This window comes from Sus scrofa, chromosome 3, assembly GCF_000003025.6.
Source record: "Sus scrofa isolate TJ Tabasco breed Duroc chromosome 3, Sscrofa11.1, whole genome shotgun sequence".
Classification (NCBI taxonomy): domain Eukaryota; kingdom Metazoa; phylum Chordata; class Mammalia; order Artiodactyla; family Suidae; genus Sus; species Sus scrofa.
The window spans coordinates 92,210,503-92,228,524 of NC_010445.4; the positions used below are offsets into that span (position 1 = coordinate 92,210,503).

General features: G+C 40.8%; 1 protein-coding gene across 2 annotated transcripts in view; it reads right to left on the minus strand.

The window, feature by feature from the left end:
- The window catches only part of PPP1R21 (protein phosphatase 1 regulatory subunit 21), a 71,718-nt gene extending 54,501 nt beyond the window's left edge, over positions 1 to 17,217 (minus strand). The window contains exons 1-3 of one of the 2 annotated variants that reach the window (XM_003125155.6): positions 17,023 to 17,217; positions 6,597 to 6,665; positions 2,053 to 2,199 (exon numbers count right to left, since the gene is read on the minus strand). In XM_003125155.6, the coding sequence (XP_003125203.2) occupies positions 2,053 to 2,199; positions 6,597 to 6,665; positions 17,023 to 17,079 (273 nt within the window). In that variant the 5' untranslated portion in view covers positions 17,080 to 17,217. The remainder of the gene's footprint in view (positions 1 to 2,052; positions 2,200 to 6,596; positions 6,666 to 17,022) is intronic. The other variant, XM_005655227.3, reaches the window with a different exon arrangement.

The following is an 18,022-nucleotide window of genomic DNA, read 5'->3' on the forward strand; positions in this document are numbered from 1 at the left end:
CCTTTAAGACATTAAAAGCACTCACAAAAATAAGTTTATACAAAGGTTCACATAAACTTCTAATTCAAAAAACATAACAGGAGTTCCCGTCGTGGCTCAGTGGTTAGCAAATCTGACTAGGAACCATGAGGTTTCGGGTTTGACCCCTGGCCTTGCTCAGTGGGTTAAGGATCCGGCGTTGCCGTGAGATGTGGTGTAGGTTTCAGACATGGCTCAGATCCCGAGTTGCTGTGGCTCCACCGTAGGCCGGCATCTACAGCTCCAGTTAGACCCCCTAGCCTGGGAATCTCCATATGCCGTGAGAGCGGCCCTAGAAAAGGCAAAAAGACAAAAAATAAAATAAAAATAAATTAAAAAATAAATAAAATGAAACGAAATAAAATAAAATACATAACAATATAAGATAAAGTTATTATAAATAAACAGAAGGAAAAGGCTCAAAGATTATGAAAAATATCTCCCTTTTGCCTTTTTACCAATATTAACTTTTTCTACATAGAATAGCACTATTTAAGCGCCGATAATGAATATCTGTTTTCATGGAATACACACAGAGAAGTGAGACTATTCAAGGGACAGCCTAACAATGAAACTGTGTTCAGACATCTGTCACCACCCTCCTCTGCCTTTCTTGTGCTTCACTCCTCACTTAAAATGAAGTCACTTACTGATCCAACATGAGCCAGTGATTAGAAAGCCCTTTGAAAATGGAGCAGCTATGCAAAAATAAATAAATAAATACAAATTAAATGAGAACTCAAGAGGTATGCATGCACAAGGAACACTGCTGAGTGACATAGTCTGGGTCCTTAATACTTCCTAATTTGGAAAGCTTTCTTTACAATTAATTCAGAAACATTACACCCAAATCTCTGCTAAAACAGTCCTGGGAGAGGATCTCACTAACCCGGAGAGCATGCTTGAAGTACACGTGGCAAGCCCCTCCCCAATGGTCTTTCACAATTTCCACAGTGTGTGTATCTTGTTAAAGTTTCCCATGTGATTCTATACGTATCTGTTTTGCCCTCTCTGTTCCCCATTTATTTGAAAATTACCACTCTAGAGAATTCTTCCAAATAGGGGAGATGCACAGAGAAATGTACTAACACATAAATGTGTTGACTGCCCATCGTATGGCAGATACAGTCCTAGGCACTTTTACATGATCCCATTTAATCCTGACAACACACCTGAGAGTTTCTTCCCCAGAAGTGAGGTTGCAAGGCTAAAAAACATGCCTCGAGAAATAGAACTATAAACGGCAGACAGAGAATTCAAGTCTGGGCTCAACTCCAAAGCCCGCACTCCTCCTTCCATACCGAGCTGCTTCAGAGTTACTGCCGGCCTTCTGCCCTCCAACCATTCTGTTATCATTGCCTCAGTCCACACATCTGTGGGGATGTTTTCTACAAACACACAAGACTTTTAAAGACTCGATCACTAGCTCCTGCACTTAAAAAAGAAGCAGCCTTTAAACCACAGAATGATCAAAAGTACCAGATCATCTATATTCGAGCAGTCAGAATCTTGCTTCCCTGTATAAAACTATAAGGGAAAAATTTTATATTTACATCTCAAGACAAGAATACCAAAGTGAACTCTTAAGAAAAAACACCAAGACAATCCATCTGCAGCAAACCTACAAGCCTAATAGTTTGAGTACTTCACCTGCTACTTTCACAGACAGCAGTTACATTTTGACAATGCTTCTCATTTTACCTGCCCTACCTCCGGTTAATGGCAACGTGGTATAACTAAAATATATCAATAATTTTGACCAATACGAGATACTTCATTCACTTTTCTCAGCCACTCCATCAATTATGAGCATGGCTGGCTCCTAGTAAATTCTTGAAAACTCACCTTCATAGGAAAATGCCTCTAATACTTAGTATATATTAGTAATAAATGTCTGCTTTCTTGACCCAATATCCAGAGGTAATAATGGAACTTTAGAGTATTTGAAGGTGAAGTCTTCTGTTAAAACCAGATGGCCTGGAGATATCTGTATCTGATAACAATGTCACACTAACTTGCTTTTACTTGACCTACCTTGTTTTTCTTGCCTCGGGGTTCACTTAAAGCCAGTTCATCCTGAAGTAGCTCTACCCTCTTGGCAAGCTGCAGATTTCGGAATGTCAAACTATCCATTTCCTGCTGCAGCTTCCTCAGGGATTGATCCTTCATTTTCAGTTGTTCCTACATCAAAGTGAACACAGAGCATTCCTTGTAATTTAGCCTTAAAGTTTAAAAATAATGAAGAACAATTAGTGTTGTTTCACCAAAATATAATCAAAACCTCTTGCTTTAGGGAATTCAAGTTGTATGTTTATCATTCCAGTTCCTATGTTTTTAGCTCTGTTTTGTGACAAAATCACTTTCTGGCCAAACCAAGCAAATTTAAAAATAAAACGAAAAGAGTATATATACTAAAGTAACAGTCATTAACGTAAAGTAAAATATCCACAACTATGTGTTGTTATAATGTTGTTATACATGTATCCTCTGGCGGTGAGGAGATACAAAGCCTGAGGCTACAATTTTATAAACCTGCAATTTTAAAGAGAACCTCAGACTTACTGATGATGCCCTTCAGTAAGCAAGAATGGAAGAAACATATCTGTATTCACTTTTTTCTGTAAATCCTCCTTGAACATAAGTCAGTCAAAATGAAGTCTTTTCAATACACTCAAATTTACCTTAAATTATTCTGATTTGTCAAAAACAAAAATCAGTATTATCCTAACACAGAATATTTTCAGATGATGTCCTACCTCAGTTCACTTTAAAGTGAAAATAAAAACCAAATCTAAATCTAAACAACATATCTTCTACCGACCATTCTCTGTACTATTTATACCATGATGGGGTAAGAAAATGTGAAACTACAGAAATACTTAGTTTTACTATTTCAAAAAAAAAAATGTTATTCCAGTTATATTTTCCTTATGACGTTCTTACAACTTTGTGCTCAATGACTCAAACACAGATGGCCACATATTACCGTGTACTGAAATTATGACTTTTCACTGAAAAACCATTATAAAGCTAAGAAGTCAAGTTTGAATGAGCAGGGAATTCAAACATACTGAAACAGCAACCTAAAAAACCAGAGGCTAGTGTCTGCAAGCTACTGACTGACATTATCTGCATGTCTAGAGGGATAGAATATGTTTCCATTAAAGAGAAACACATTTTTTCTGTTGTTTGTTGAGTAAGCCCTTAATTTTCACTTGAAGTTCAACAGTAAACTTAGGCTCAGACCATGTCCAAATTACGTATTCCAAATTAGAGAAACCCAAATCAATGAATGCTTACTGTATCTAACAACTCACTGAAGAGGCAAACCCAGTATAATCAAATGCCTACTGTAACATCCCAACATTCCCATTGAGCAAAACTGACAAACTGACAGTAAGTTAAGTAGGTAGGTACTGTTAACTTAATACAATGAATAATAAAACAGAAAGTAACTTCTTTATATCCTTATAATTAATCACTAGGTGACTAAAGTTCCAACTCCAATAACGGATCATTAATTTTAATTTCAGAAGACATCCACCCCAACCTCTCTGTAAACCCTAGTTTCTGTAATAAGGATGACAACAGTGGCATCTGACCTCACAGAGTTGTGAAAACTGAGATAATGTATATAATGTGCTTAGCACAATACCTGACACACAGTGAATGCTTAATAAGTAGAGCCTGCTGTCACCACCACCACCGTTGCCACCATGACCACTATCACAGAGTTAAACATCACAGCAATAGTTATGCTGGCAAACACCAGAGTGGGCTACAAGCTAGGAAATAATTTTCCCAGTGACAGGCTTTAAATATCATGAGGAGGGATAATGACCATCTCTTCAGTGATTTAGGCAAAATAATAACTTGGCTAACAAATCCTAGCTAACATAGTCTCCCAAAGCAATAGAAATAGAAACAAAACTAAACCAATGGGACCTAATCAAACTGACAAGCTTTGTACAGCAAAGGAAACCATTAAAAAAAAAAAAAAGACAACCTGCAGAATGGGAGAAAATAGTTGCAAACAATGCAACCAGCAAGGGCTTAATCTCCAAAATATACAAACAACTCATGTAACTCAATGGCAAAAAAAAACAATTAAAAAATGGGCAGAAGACCTAAATAGACATTTCTCCAAAGAAGACACATGGATGGCCAAGAGGCACAGGAAAAAATGCTCAACATCACTAATTCTTAGAGAAATGCAAATCAAAACTACAATGAGGTACCACCTCACACCAGTCAACATGGCTATCATTAATAAGTCTACAAATAACAAATGCTGGAGAAGCTGTGGAGAAAAGTGAACCCTCCTACACTGTTGGTAGGAATGTAAATTGGTACAACCACTATGGAAAACAATATGGAGGTACTTATAAAACTAAATATAGAACTACTATATGACCCAGCAATCCCACTCCTGGGCATATATCCAAAAAAAAAATTTCATTCAAAAAGATACATTCACCTGCATGTTCATTGCAGCACTATTCACAATAGCCAAGACATGGAAACAACTTAAACGTCCACTGACAGATGAATAGATTAAGAAGGTGTGGTACGTATACACAATGGAATACTACTCAGCCATAAAAAAGAAAAAATATTGCCATTTGCAGCAACATAGATGGAACTAGAGACTGTCATACTAAGTGAAGTAATTCAGAAAGACAAATACCATATGATATCACTTACACTTGGAAACTAAAATATGGCACAAATGAACCTATCTACAGAACAGAAACAAACTCATGGACTTGGAGAACAGACTTGTGGTTGCCAAGAGGGAAAGGGAAGGAGTGGGATGGACTGGGAGTTTGGGGTTAGTGGATGCAAACTACTATATTTAGAATAGATAAGAAATGAGGTCTGGGAGTTCCTATTGTAGCTCAGTGGTTAATAAACCCCACTAGTACCCATGAGGGTGGGGGTTCGATCTCTGGTATGGGTCTCAGACAAAGCTTGGGTGTGGCACTGCTGTAGCTGTGGCCTAGGCCAGCGGCTGCAGCTCCAATTTGACCCCTAGCCTTGGAACCTTCACATGACATGGGTGTGACCCTAAAAAAGACAGGAAAAAAAAAAAAGAAATGAGGTCTGGAGTTCCTGTCATGGCTCAGTGGAAATGAATCTATGAGGACACAGGTTCAATCCCTGGCCTTGATCAGTGGATTAAGGATCTGGCGTTGCTATGAGCTGTGAGACGCAGCTCAGATCTGGTGCAACTGTGGTTGTGGTAGAGGCCAGTGGCTACAGCTCTGATCGACTCCTAGCCTGGGAACCTCCCTATGCCGTGGGCCAGCCCTAAAAAGACAAAAAAAAAAAAAAGAAAGAAAGAAAAGAAAAAAGAAATTAGGTCCTGCTGTACAGCACAGGTAACTATATCCAGTCACTTGTAATAGAACATGATAGAACATAATATGAGAAAAAGAAGGTATACATATGTGTAATTGGGTCAGTTTGCCGTACAGAAGAAATTGACAGAACACTATAATAAAAAAAATTCTAACAATTTTATAATAATTTATAATTTTTATAATAATTTATTATCAACTATAATAAAAAAAATTTTTTTTAATCCTGACTATAAAGTTTATTTCTATTAATCTCAGCTTGGGCACAGAGAGCTTGGGAAGTATGGGTAAGGTGTTCGTAACCATCTCAACCCTGAGTCTATGGAACAGCACCTGAGGGGGGCTCACTCTCAAGTGACAGATTTCTCTAGTGTAAGGTCCAGCATCAGCTAAATAAAAGGACATATCTCTGGGTCTTGGTTACCTGAGTGGAACTGCCTAGGATATGTCACTGGTTTGGGACTAGCCAGAAAGACATAAGAGAAAAGGGAATCTTAATCTCTTTTCTCTAAAGAGCAAGCACGGGAGAGAGCAAAAGAATGAGGCAGGAAGTATATTTAACTGAAACTTGGCCAAGAAGAAACCCATATCCTAGAATTAATTTCTCCAATTAAAAATATCACTAGACAATATTTATTACATGCCTATTAAAATAAGGTAGAACCAAATTCCTTCATCTGCCATCATATTTCTCCCTTCAGTTAACAAAGGTGCTGATAATAAAATGTATCACTCAAACAATCCTGATTAACACAGGCTATTACTATTAAACAGCTCAACCCCAAAGCAAGATTAATAGACTAAATGATTCACACTTCCAAATCCATTTATTAGGGGATGACCATCTGCTGAAAGCTGGGAATATAAATATGAACATGACATAGCCCCCCTTAGAGAGCTCTCAGATGAAGACAGATAAGAAGCCCCATTTATCCTGATGAATTTAGCTATGAGAGAAGCTAGGTATGAGAGAAATGCATTACATACAGTCCAAAAATACATTTTTGTAATTTCAAGCTAAGGAAACCAAAGCATATCACATTCATACCCAAATAAGTAGGAAAGTTGAACAGAAAAAAAACTCTATTACCCTCCCTTATCCCTAGTGAATCAGTGTCAGAGTTGGGACTTTAACACAGAAAACCAAGTGAATTCCCTGCTATGAGCCTCATCAAACACTAATCTAGCCCTCACAACACAAATAACCTCGTTGCATACCTTCAAAGCAGCAGAATTCGCTTGTTCATCAACAACACCTTTCTTCAAGACCTGATTCTGAGCACGAAGCTAGAAACAGAGAAAATAATGATTAATTTTTAATACAGTATAATCACTTACAGCAAGGAAATCACTTAACATTATTTTATAGGAATCAATACACTCTATCTTCTCGCATAAACATGAGAATAAAAATATTAGCCCAGAAGAGGACAGTAGAGATTATCATTCTGCCCTTTTTTCTTTTTTTTTTTTTTTTTCCCCTTTTTAGGCCGACATCCATGGCATATGGAGGTTCCCAGGCTAGGGGTCGAATCCGAGCTGTAGCTGCTGGCCTAGCTCGCAGCCATAGCAACTCAGGACCCAAGCCTCCTCTGCGACCTACACCACAGCTCACGGCAATGCTGGATCCTTAACCCACTGAGCGAGGCCAGAGATCAAACCAGAATCCTCATGGATCCTAATCTGGTTGTTAACTGCTGAGCCACGAAGCGAACTCCCCTTCATTCTGCCATTTTACAAATAAGGACACAGAGGTTGAGCTGCCCAATGATGCAAAACTAATCCATGCAAAACTGAGACTAAAACCCAGGTCTCTCGACTTTCCATACACAGTTCCTTCTATTTCCCTAAAGAAAACTAATATAATAATAGGGTACCAAGTATGCTATCTTGCTTCAAACTCAGACATACCATTCATCTGTGAAATACATACAACTGGACTAACCATGGAATAAGAATTCTATAGACAATCAAAGTATGGGGCATCAACATACTCAGCAGGACACTATGCCTAATATTAGTCATGCACATATCACCATCCACAATAGCCTCAGGAATGGAAGACTCATTATCAGGCAGTAGCTGAAGCAGTGTACAAAAGCAACTAAGAAGCAAGATCAACTTAGAAATTAATAATAATAGCAGCTGGCATTTGAATAAAATATACCAAGCACTGTCCTAGGTACTTCACATATATCACTCCATTACTCCTTACAGCCCTATGAAATGGCAATATAATTATCTTAACTTCACAGATGAGCAAACTGAGGTACAGAGTTCAGTGGCAAAGCTTAGATTCAGACACTAGCAGTTTTGCCTCCAGAGGCGTAATGCCATTAGATAATATTGGCTACTATTTTAAAAAACTGCATATAAATGAGAAAAGCAGTGGGCTGGAGAGGCAGAAGAAGCCTTTAAAGAGGAAGGACTTGGAGTTCCCATCATGGCTCAGCAGCAATTAATCTGACCAGAATCATGAGGACACAGGTTCTATCCCTGGCCTTGTTCAGTGGGTTAAGGATCCTGCGTTTGCTGTGAGCTGTGGTGTCGGTCACAGATGCGGCTTGGAACCTGCGTTGCTGTGGTTGTGGTGTAGGCCAGCAGCTACAGCTCCCATTCAACCCCTAGCCGGGAACCCCCATGTGCCGCAGGTGTGGCCCTAAAAAGATTAAAAAAAAAAAGAGAGATAGGATTCGGGCTTTTTCTTGTGTAGTTAATTTGTTTTTAATTGAGGTATTACTTTATTTTAAATAAACAAATCAAAAATTATACAGCTTCTGAGTTCCCTGATGGCTCAGCAGTTTAAGGATCCAGCCTTGTCACTGCCATGGTGAGGGCTCAATCCCTGGCCTGGGAACTTCCACATGCTGTGGGAGTGGCCAAGAAAAGTTTATACAGCTTTGATGAATTTTTACTTATGTATATATCTATATAGCCACCACTAGCAGGGTTCTGAAAGATAAATCTGCAGTAATCCCCTTCTGTAGTTATCAATAAGCATAACACAGAGCATGTGAATATAAATATATATACCAGCCTAGCACAGCTGAAGCAAAAGGATTACACTATTCTGAAAGCTCAATACACAGACCATGAGAGACTACGATTCTTCTCTGAGACCAAGTTCTTCTCTGAGAAACTAAGCGAACAGGATGATTTTATCTATGAGCTTAAAAAAAAAAAAAAAAAAAAAATCTACTTCAAATTCTGCATAGCTCACATCTATCTCCTGAGAAGAGCAATGACCCTTTTCTGTGCCAAAAGACTAGGAATATTTGAATATTCAATCCTAAACTGAGTATATGACACCAAAGAAAAAAATTTAACCAAGATTCTGAGAGGAAAAGCAGGAATACTGCAGGATATTCAGTTTGAACAAGACAGACTAAAAAGATAAGCCACTTCTATTTTTAGAAAGTTAAAGATAACATTTCACTACCACAATAGAAAGAAGGCCCAAATCTTTCTCTCATTTCCTAGACAATATAAACTTAGGAAATTCATTTAACCTTTTTGTTTGTTTGTTTTAGTTTTCTTTTTCGGCTGCCCTGCAGTTATATGGAGTTCCCAGGCCAGGGATGACTATGAGCCATTGCTGCAACTTACTCCACAGCTGGGGCAACACCGGATCCTTTTAACCCACTGTACCAGGCCCGGATCGAATCTTCATCCTGGTGCTGCAGAGATGTTGCTGATCCTGTTGTGCCACTGACGCAATTCCTCATTCAACCTTTCTGAGCCTCAATTACATGGCCTATAAAATGAACTAATACACATACCCTATCTTCATCTCTCTTAAGTTATTGTGAGAACCAGATAAGAAAATTATGTCGAAGCATTTTTTAAAAATATAAACTGCTCCACAAATGAAAAGAGAGCTCTTACTAATTGAGCAAAATCAAAGGGACAACAGATCCCTTTTATTATAGTTTGCCTGGTATAAGGCACTGTACTAAGTGATGCAGGGGAGAGAAAAACATAAAAAGTCCCTGTTTTCAAATAGTTCACAATTTAAAAGGGAAAAGATAATTAGCAATGCTACCACTTTCTGATTTAAAAAATAATAATATAGACATTAAATTCTCTAGAAAAACTAAGACCCATGGGCCAAATTGGCCTGCTACCTATTTTGAAGTTTTATTGGAACGTAGCCACACTTAATATTTATGAATTGTCTATGGTTGCTTTTGATCTACAATGAGTAGATACAACAGAAACTATATGGCCCCAAGCCTAAAATATTTACTATTAGGCTCTTTCCACTCTGCTCTTCAAGTTCTGAAGAGAGAAATAAATACCACTTCAATGTGGACTTCCACCATGTAGTATTTTACCTTTTAAGTAATATCAACATACTCTTGGATAATGTGACACGTAGTTAACAGAATTCAATACTTTCAAACCCATATAGCCAAAGGACAGCAATACTACTTTAGTCTTTGGGTTTCATTTCCTACCCCTGTACTAACTCTGATCTATTATCCCTTACATGTCTTCTTTGTGTGACATTTAGAAGCTCCTAAGACTGCTTCAAGGACTAAGGATGAAACTTAAAATCTGTTGAACTGATAATTTTCAAGTTTAAAATCCACAGAACTACATTAATTTCAAAACAACAAAACCTCACCTTTAGTTTTTAAGGCAACTTAAAAGCTACTTAAAACAAACAGAAGAGCCTATTTTGTGCAAAAAAGCAAAAACTGTCAAATTACTCCTGTTTGGAATTTAATATGATTGTAATGAAAAATGATGTGGAATTTCCCTTGGAAAAGAGTTTGCTAAATGACAATAATTCAAACAGTTTCAAAGGAAACATTCAACAAAAAATTACAGCTTTTAGAAATATTTATCTCAAATTCCTTTCTGTTATTTGGTAGGTAGAAAAGGATAAGCCCATCCTGCTCCATTGCCATGTTCATTACACTTGGCATTTGGGTCTGCCTGTACTTCAACATCACCACTGCTACATCTCTGCGTTACTGACCAGCAGCTTGTCAGCTGTAATACGCTGTGACCAGCCTGGTCTTTTAGAATCTTATCTTTCTCCTCACCAACATTCACCATAGTGGGGAGGCAAATGCAGTGTTTCTGTTTTAGAAACAGTTACAAGATCACCAGATAGTCACACATGCTTCTAGGAGACCAGTGTGGAGACGCCAGTGGATGTGGATAAAACTGAGAAACAACTGCCCTGAAGTATCCATTAGGGCTGAAAACTCTTCGGAAGATGATATAGCCTATTTCCAGCAGCTGTGCCATGCACTCCTGTTCCATTCAGTAGAGAAACGGTCCTCTGAATCCCAATTCAGAAACCCTCTTAGTCCTTTCAAATCTCATTTTTCATTGTCTTATTATCTTTTCATTAGCTTTACCTTTGCTCTAAAAACACAGCCTTTCCTCATTTTGACCAACCAGATCCCAACTGTTCTTAGACAGCCTACTAGCTATTCTGGTCCTACTTCCTCCATCAATTTTTCCCAACCATTCTCTACCAATCCCTCTATGGTCCACAGTGAGCTTGCCCTCAGATCTTCAGGCACTTACAGGTAACAAGACAACACATTAAACTGTTCAGTTTTCATTTATTTTTTAAAATAGTAAGTTTTATGTTTGCTAACTTATGTATTAGTTCTATACTCATGTCCCATCTCCCAGTTAAAACTGTCCCTCGTGGTAGAGACTACAGTATACTTCTCTGTGTCTCCTGCCTACAAGGAAAGATCAATGCTATGGATAGAAAAGGGACTGGATAAATTTTTAATTGATTAATAAAAGTAAGTGCTGTAAGTAAAAGATGTTTAAATGGAAGACATTATACAACTATTAGAGAACATCATTACTTTAATAGTCCCTCTCTAAGCCTTCTTCCAAATGATTTGAACCTCCTCGTCCCAAAAGACACCAAGCATCCTCAAAAGCCCTGAGTCTACCTCTCTAATAACCAGTGTCCAGACTACTCCACGTAACTTTGGTTCTGGAACAGCCCATTCTCAGTCAGACTTATCACAAAGCTGTTTCTCCAAGGACAGAGAGAGTGGTGGTGAGCCCACTATGATGGCTCTCGTGCCACCTTGCCCATCTGCAATAGGATAATCAGCCCAAGACCGGAGATTTTCGCACCTTCAATCACAAACTGCTAGATGGGTTTGTGGAAGAAGAGATGAATCATCTAAACGCATTTTCTTGCCTAATCCTCAACAGTCTTCAACAACATAAGTATGAGAATTCTTATATAGCTGCTTTCATATAATGGACACTTTGACATTTACACATTTTACAACCCTATAAAACAAATCTTAAGACATATAGCTTTTCTCCTTTACAAAGGAACACGTGCAACAGACAACCTGAAGCCCATCCCTGATTCCCAGCTTCAGAATACTTAAGTCATCTGCAGACCCCAGCTTCATTATCTCTGTCCTGGATGATCCCTCAAAAACTCCCAATTCTAAGATTTCAGGTATCCTACGGTGCTGAGAATACCGCTTAGTCTTTCTGTCTGCTAACTTGCTCCTCTCACCCTGAAAAAGGATAAAGTAATGGTAGGCTACATACTATGTACTAATGGCTGGGGTCGTTGTGTCACTGAGTTGGAAGAAAGCCTTCTTTCAGACCTGCCCTCAGACGAAACCCTTTCGCTAGCTCCTTTCTCTAGCTCCTGCTCCCCTGTAGGGAAATTAGGACAAAACCCCCTCCCCCAACCCTGCAGCCTAGCCTGCCTCATCAGTGACTGGCCAGCAGTACAGCTGAATCAGAGAAGAGTAGGACACCCCCTTGCCTTTCAAAGGCTTTGCTACTCAAAGCATGGTCTGGGAACCAGGGCAGCATCACCTAGGAGCAAAATCTCAGGCCCCACCCCAGGAATACTGAATTAGAATCTGCAGTTTAACAAGGTCTTCAGGTTAGTCACACAGACATTTGCATTTCTGATGCACTGATCTAGGGACTAAGATAGCACAGTTCAACAGAGTAGCCAATAGCTATATATCTGCCTATTAAAACTTAAATTACTTAAATAAAATCCAAACTTCAGTTCCTCAATTGAACTTGCCACATCTCAGGTGCTCAAGTACTCTACATGCTAGTGGTCACCATACTGGATAGTAAAGATGCAGAACGCTTTCATTCTCATGGAAAGTTCCATTGGACAGCGCTAAACACAAGGCTGTTTTCCAATACACCTTCAGTAGTGAATCCTACACATTAGGGTTAAAAAACCTGATGCTCAGTTTTAATCCAATCTAGCACCTGAGTCTATTTATCTTGCAAGAGAGGGTGATCAATCAGATTCAGCCAAGCTTTGCTCTCTGAAAAGCAAACATACCCACCCTTTCCCAAAAAGAGTAGCTCTAAGTAACTTTTTAGTAAGCTTAAAACATTTCCAAAGGAAAAGGAACATCAATTACAAAGTAAAGTGTTAGAGAAATAATGGATGTTTAGCTTTCCCATTAGTTTTTATTGCCTTGAAAGGAGCTTTAAAAAGGTTATCTGAGTAAGAGCTACTATACTGATACCATTTCTTGAGCAATGGTTCTCAAACTCTGGTATGCATCCAAATCACTGGGGAGGTTTGTTTACAACACAGACTGCTGGGTCTGACAACCAGTTTTAGATTCAGTAAGTCTGGGGCAGACCCAAGAATTTGTATTTCTAACCCATTCCCAGATGCTGATGATGCTCACCCAGGGGCTACACTTTGAGAACCACTGACCCAGAGTAACACGAACATTGGAAAGACAGTTAAAACTTGAAACTTGTTTACACACTAACATGGTACCCGTCAAGAGTTCCATAGCCTGAGCAGAGCAAGTGGCTGAAATCAAATGAGCCAGGACTGCATGTTTTCAGCCTCTCTTCTCCAGAACTTCAGAAGATATACCAGAGCATGGAGTTCCCATCATGGCTCAGTGGGAACCCAACAAATACCCACATGGGTTCTATCCCTGGCCTTGTTCAGTGGGTTAAGGATCCCGCGTTGCCATGAGCTGTGATGTAGGTCGCAGATATGGCTCAGATCCCATGTTGCTGTGGCTGCTATGGCTGTGGCCAGCAGCTATAGCTCTGATTCTACCCCTAGCCTGGGAACTTCCAAATGCTCTAAAAAGACAAAAAAAAAAAAAAAAGGAAGAGGAAGAAGACATACCAGAACATCAGAAGCAGACCATGCCGTGGAAGAAATACCAAGCAAGAAACAGTCTTTGATTCTTAATCTACAGCATAGTAAAGGTGAGGCCTTGAGCCCTCGCATCTCAGAAAGGCAGCCTCCACCTATTACCTATTAACTTCATAAATCTCCAAAGACCAGCCTCTACACACCTTTCCCCTCCCTCAAACTCTGTTAGACCAGAAAAAAAAATTTTTGTGTGTGGCTGCAGCATGTAGTGGCTTGATGTGGGATCTCATTTCCCAGACCAGGGACTGAACCTATGCCAAAATGGTGAAAGCACTGAGCCCTAACCACTATGCTACCAGGGAACTCCCAAACCGGAAATTTTAAAAGCCTCCATTGATTTCCTAATTGTCCAAACCACTAAGGTCTTAATTTCCACTTTTACTGACCTTTGCATAACACTTTATGTTTTAGCAATCTGTCTGCCTCGGAAATTCTCATCTGCTTCAGCCTCCATAATTCACCTTTCATCTAATGAAACTCTCCATCTCTTTAATGGGAGCTCCTCTGACTGTTTTTTTTCTTTCTCAGGAGGAAGAAAGATGAGGGCAGAAGTTAATAAGGAAGAAATAGGCCCCTTCCTAGAATGCAGGCCAAGATCTGCATTAAATAGAAATAAGAATAAATAAATAAACAAATACATAAATAGGAATGAGGAGATTTTGCAGGTATCCTTGGTTTAGGGATCATGCTTGTTGCTCTCTTAATTCAGAGGCCTCCTTCTGCAGATTAAAAGGAAATCTTTTTTCTTTGTATCCTAAATAAGGAAAAAGAACAATGTAACTGAATTTCAACATCAGCCCTCAATTTCTGCACTAGGGAAGCTTAAAAAAAAGAAAGAAAGAAAGAAAGAAAACCCTTCCCACAGGCACAGGGTTGAAGGCAGCATAGATATTATCTAGAAATTGCTCTGCACTAGAGTTGACAGGGAATGAAAAACATATGAAACCTTCTGATCAATCCCTGTTTTCCTGTTCTGAAATTTCCATCACATTGAAATTAAAAGGATGAAGAATGGCCTGGCCCAACAGAGGAGATAACCTCAAGTCTGGCAGACCTCCTAAAGTTTCCTCAGCATTTCCTCCTACTGTCACATCCTTCCAACAGGTGTCCCTGAGGAATCCACCTAAAGTGATTAACTCTTGAAGTTCAACAATTGTCTTCATGGGAATTATTCCAAAAGCTCCGGCCTTTGTCCTTTTAGCCAGTCCCTCTCCACTAGAAATTTTCAGTAATCACTCCAACATCACCTCAAGCTACTATGTGAATAAAATAGCTTCAATGCGCCTTCCAACATAAATACTATGATTGCATCTAACCTTTAATACACTCTTCCCTCCAAACCTTCCTGCCCATCCTCCTCTGCCGGTAGCAGTGGTGTTCCCTCAGAGCAGTCCACGGGTCTACCTTAGGGTCAACCCAGTCTTCCCTCGCTCACCATGTCCCACAGAATGAATGAGACACAAGGATGCCGTGTGCAAAGCAGGCACTCAAGAGAGGTAAGCTAAACCATACTTTTAAATCATGATTCCTAAATCTAAGACCCTGTTTTTATCTCAACCATCACTGATTTTATTTAATCCTACACACTCTCTCCTAAATTATTCTAAGAGCCTATACTCTAGTCTCCTTTTCACCAGTCTTTCCCTATCTGAGTCCATCCTCCACACAGCTCCAGTGTTCTTCCTAAAAGCAATGTCCTTCTCCTCTCTGAAAGCCTTTAATGACTCTCCATTACTCAAAGATAAAGTCCAAATGTCTTATTTGACATCCACAACCCTTCATGATTGGGTCCAGATTATCTCTCCACCCATATTTCACCATTCTCTGTCCCATATTTGCACATGCCTTCCTGTCAGCCAAAAGAGACTGTCCCCTTTGTCTGGAGTGCCACCATCCATCCCTTCCTCCCTCTTCCCCACTCTCCAATACCAGTAACTTCTACCTTTACCCATTATCTCTACTGTGCTCCCACTGAACTAATACTTGTCATCTTGTATCATAATTATGCACAAAGTTTAAACTTTCTATTAAATGGTTCTCCTGAAGGCAGAATTCTGCCTCACTCAATAGAGCCTGGAAGACTGTTCATATCAGCACATAATAAGTGTTTGCAGAACCAAAGAGCTTACTCATCCAAAAGAAGAAAATCTTTCAAAGTGTTTATTACTTTGGGGAGGCTATACAATTATTTCAGCAATGCAGTCACGGCTCAAAATATTTCTGGAATGCTCTTTTGCCATTTGGAATTGCCTTCTGAGCTTATTTCTCTCCTGAGAAGAAAATCAGTCCCCTTACTTTATGCTCATACAAACTTTCGGCCGAAAATATATTCCTTCAAAGGGTAAAAACCTGCCATCACTAACACCCTGCCACAGGCTCTTAAGACATTCAAATGGAAGTGCAAGAAGTTTTGCCAATGGTAGCACCGTTGGAGTAAGTGTAGTATCTGAGGCTTCCATTTGATGATGGAAAGACTTAAAGTGTGCATGTTTTAGGCATGGGTTTTATTTTTCAAAGAATATTTCATTTCACCTTGCTGCATATTTGTTAAATGAAAACGTGTCTCAATTTCTCCAAATTGTAAAAAGGGGGCTGTCTTCCCATTGCTCCGATGAATGCCAAGATCACTGAAAACTAAGTTCAATGACTACTGAATCAATTTCTAAATATGTAAGATTCCGCTTTTATAACTTCATTAGAATATGCTTGAGGCAGAACCACCCTATCCAGAAAAGCAGCACCGCCCTTTTCCAAGAAAAAAGGTTCCATCATTTAAAAGACAGATGCCATAAATATGACAAAAGGGGAGATTCCTATTTTGCTTAGTTCAACACGTATTGAGCACCTGCTGGGTAATCCGTCCCACGCCAGGTGATTCGTGAAAAAGAAGGAGAAAAAGACACAGCCCTAGCACTAAAGCTTTCAAAAGCATTTCCAGACAACATCTTGCCACAGCACTGAATCCATTCGTAACCACCCATCTCTGGTGCATCAGTTTACGCGCATGACTCTATTTACATTTTTGATTTGACCGGGGGCAGATGAATTTCTATCCTCATATCATCCCTGTGGGAAGGGAAAAAGCTTGCTCTTTCCCATCACTGGGCTGGGAAAACTGAGGAAGCAGAAGTGGAGGAGTGGTCCTCACCTTTCCCTTCCCCTCCCGACCAGCACCAGAGACGGAAGCCAGGATTTTGACATCCCAGTACAAGCCCGTTAGTTCAGTGAGAAGGAAGAATCAAACTCCTGCGCCTTCCCGCAGAAATGCACACGGACCCAGACACCGCCCGGCCCCATCTCCTGGGAGCTGCAGGTGGAAGCACGGTAATGGAGGACAGAGGAGGCGGAGGAAAGAGGAGGGGAGCATTCGCGTGCCCCTTCCGCCGTCCCCCTCTGTCCTGACAAGTCGCTGCCAAGGCAACCTGAGGCCGTAGGGCCAGGGACCCCCTACTCCCCGCATACGACGGGTACCTTCGAGTACTCCTGAGCCAGCTTCTGGTACTTCCCCTGCAACTCTGCCGAGGCCATGGCCTCCCCCGCCCCGTCAAGGCCGGGCTGCCCAGGCCGCTCAGCCCCGCCCCCCGCCCCCAACCCCAGACACGCTGTCGGGCTCGGCTCAGCCACCGCCTGCCCGATCTGCCACCGCCGCCGCCGCACCTCCTCCTCCACTTCCGGGTTCGCCCGGTGAGAGGAAGGCGGAGTGGAGCCGGAGGCGGAGCAACCACCGGGGGCGGGACGACGTCTTGACGTCACCGTCCCACCCTCCCGCGCCCGAGCACGTGCGCGCGCAGCCTCGTTGGCGCTTCTGGGCTTTGCCTCTGGGACCAGGGGGCGCCATCTTGACGCATGGTCCAAGATGGCCACCTAGAACAGGAAAGGAGAGAATCGAAATGGGAAGAGAATGATGAAAGCCCACAGAATGGGCGGGGGACCGAAGAGAGAGGCGGTGGTTGCGAAGAACCGACGACCGGAAGAAGAAATATTCTAAGCGTGCATCAAGAATTCTGGCCGAACGCGCGCGCGCGCGCGCGCACACACACACACACACACACACACACACACACACACACACACACACCGGTTCCCATAGCAACCGTCTGGCGTTTGATGATTACATCTTTCAGAAGACGCGCGGAAAGACCTCTATATTCCGCTACCTCGTAATCTGAATATGGTAGCACCGGACATGCCCTGCCTTGTAAACTCTCTGATCTCCCTCAAATTTATAGCGTTCGCTGCTGCCACCCTCCCAAACTCCAGACCAAACCGTCATTGTCTTATATTTTGACCTTGAGATGTCTTTGTATCCATTCCATACTCACACTACATCCACCCACCCCTGCCCCCACACGGGCATGGCACCAGAGCCTTTTTCAGTAGATTGGGTAAAAAGGCTTTAGAAAATTTCAGAGATTGACCCCTGCCACGCATGGAGATAGAATGGATGTTAAATGACAAATAATGATAGTTG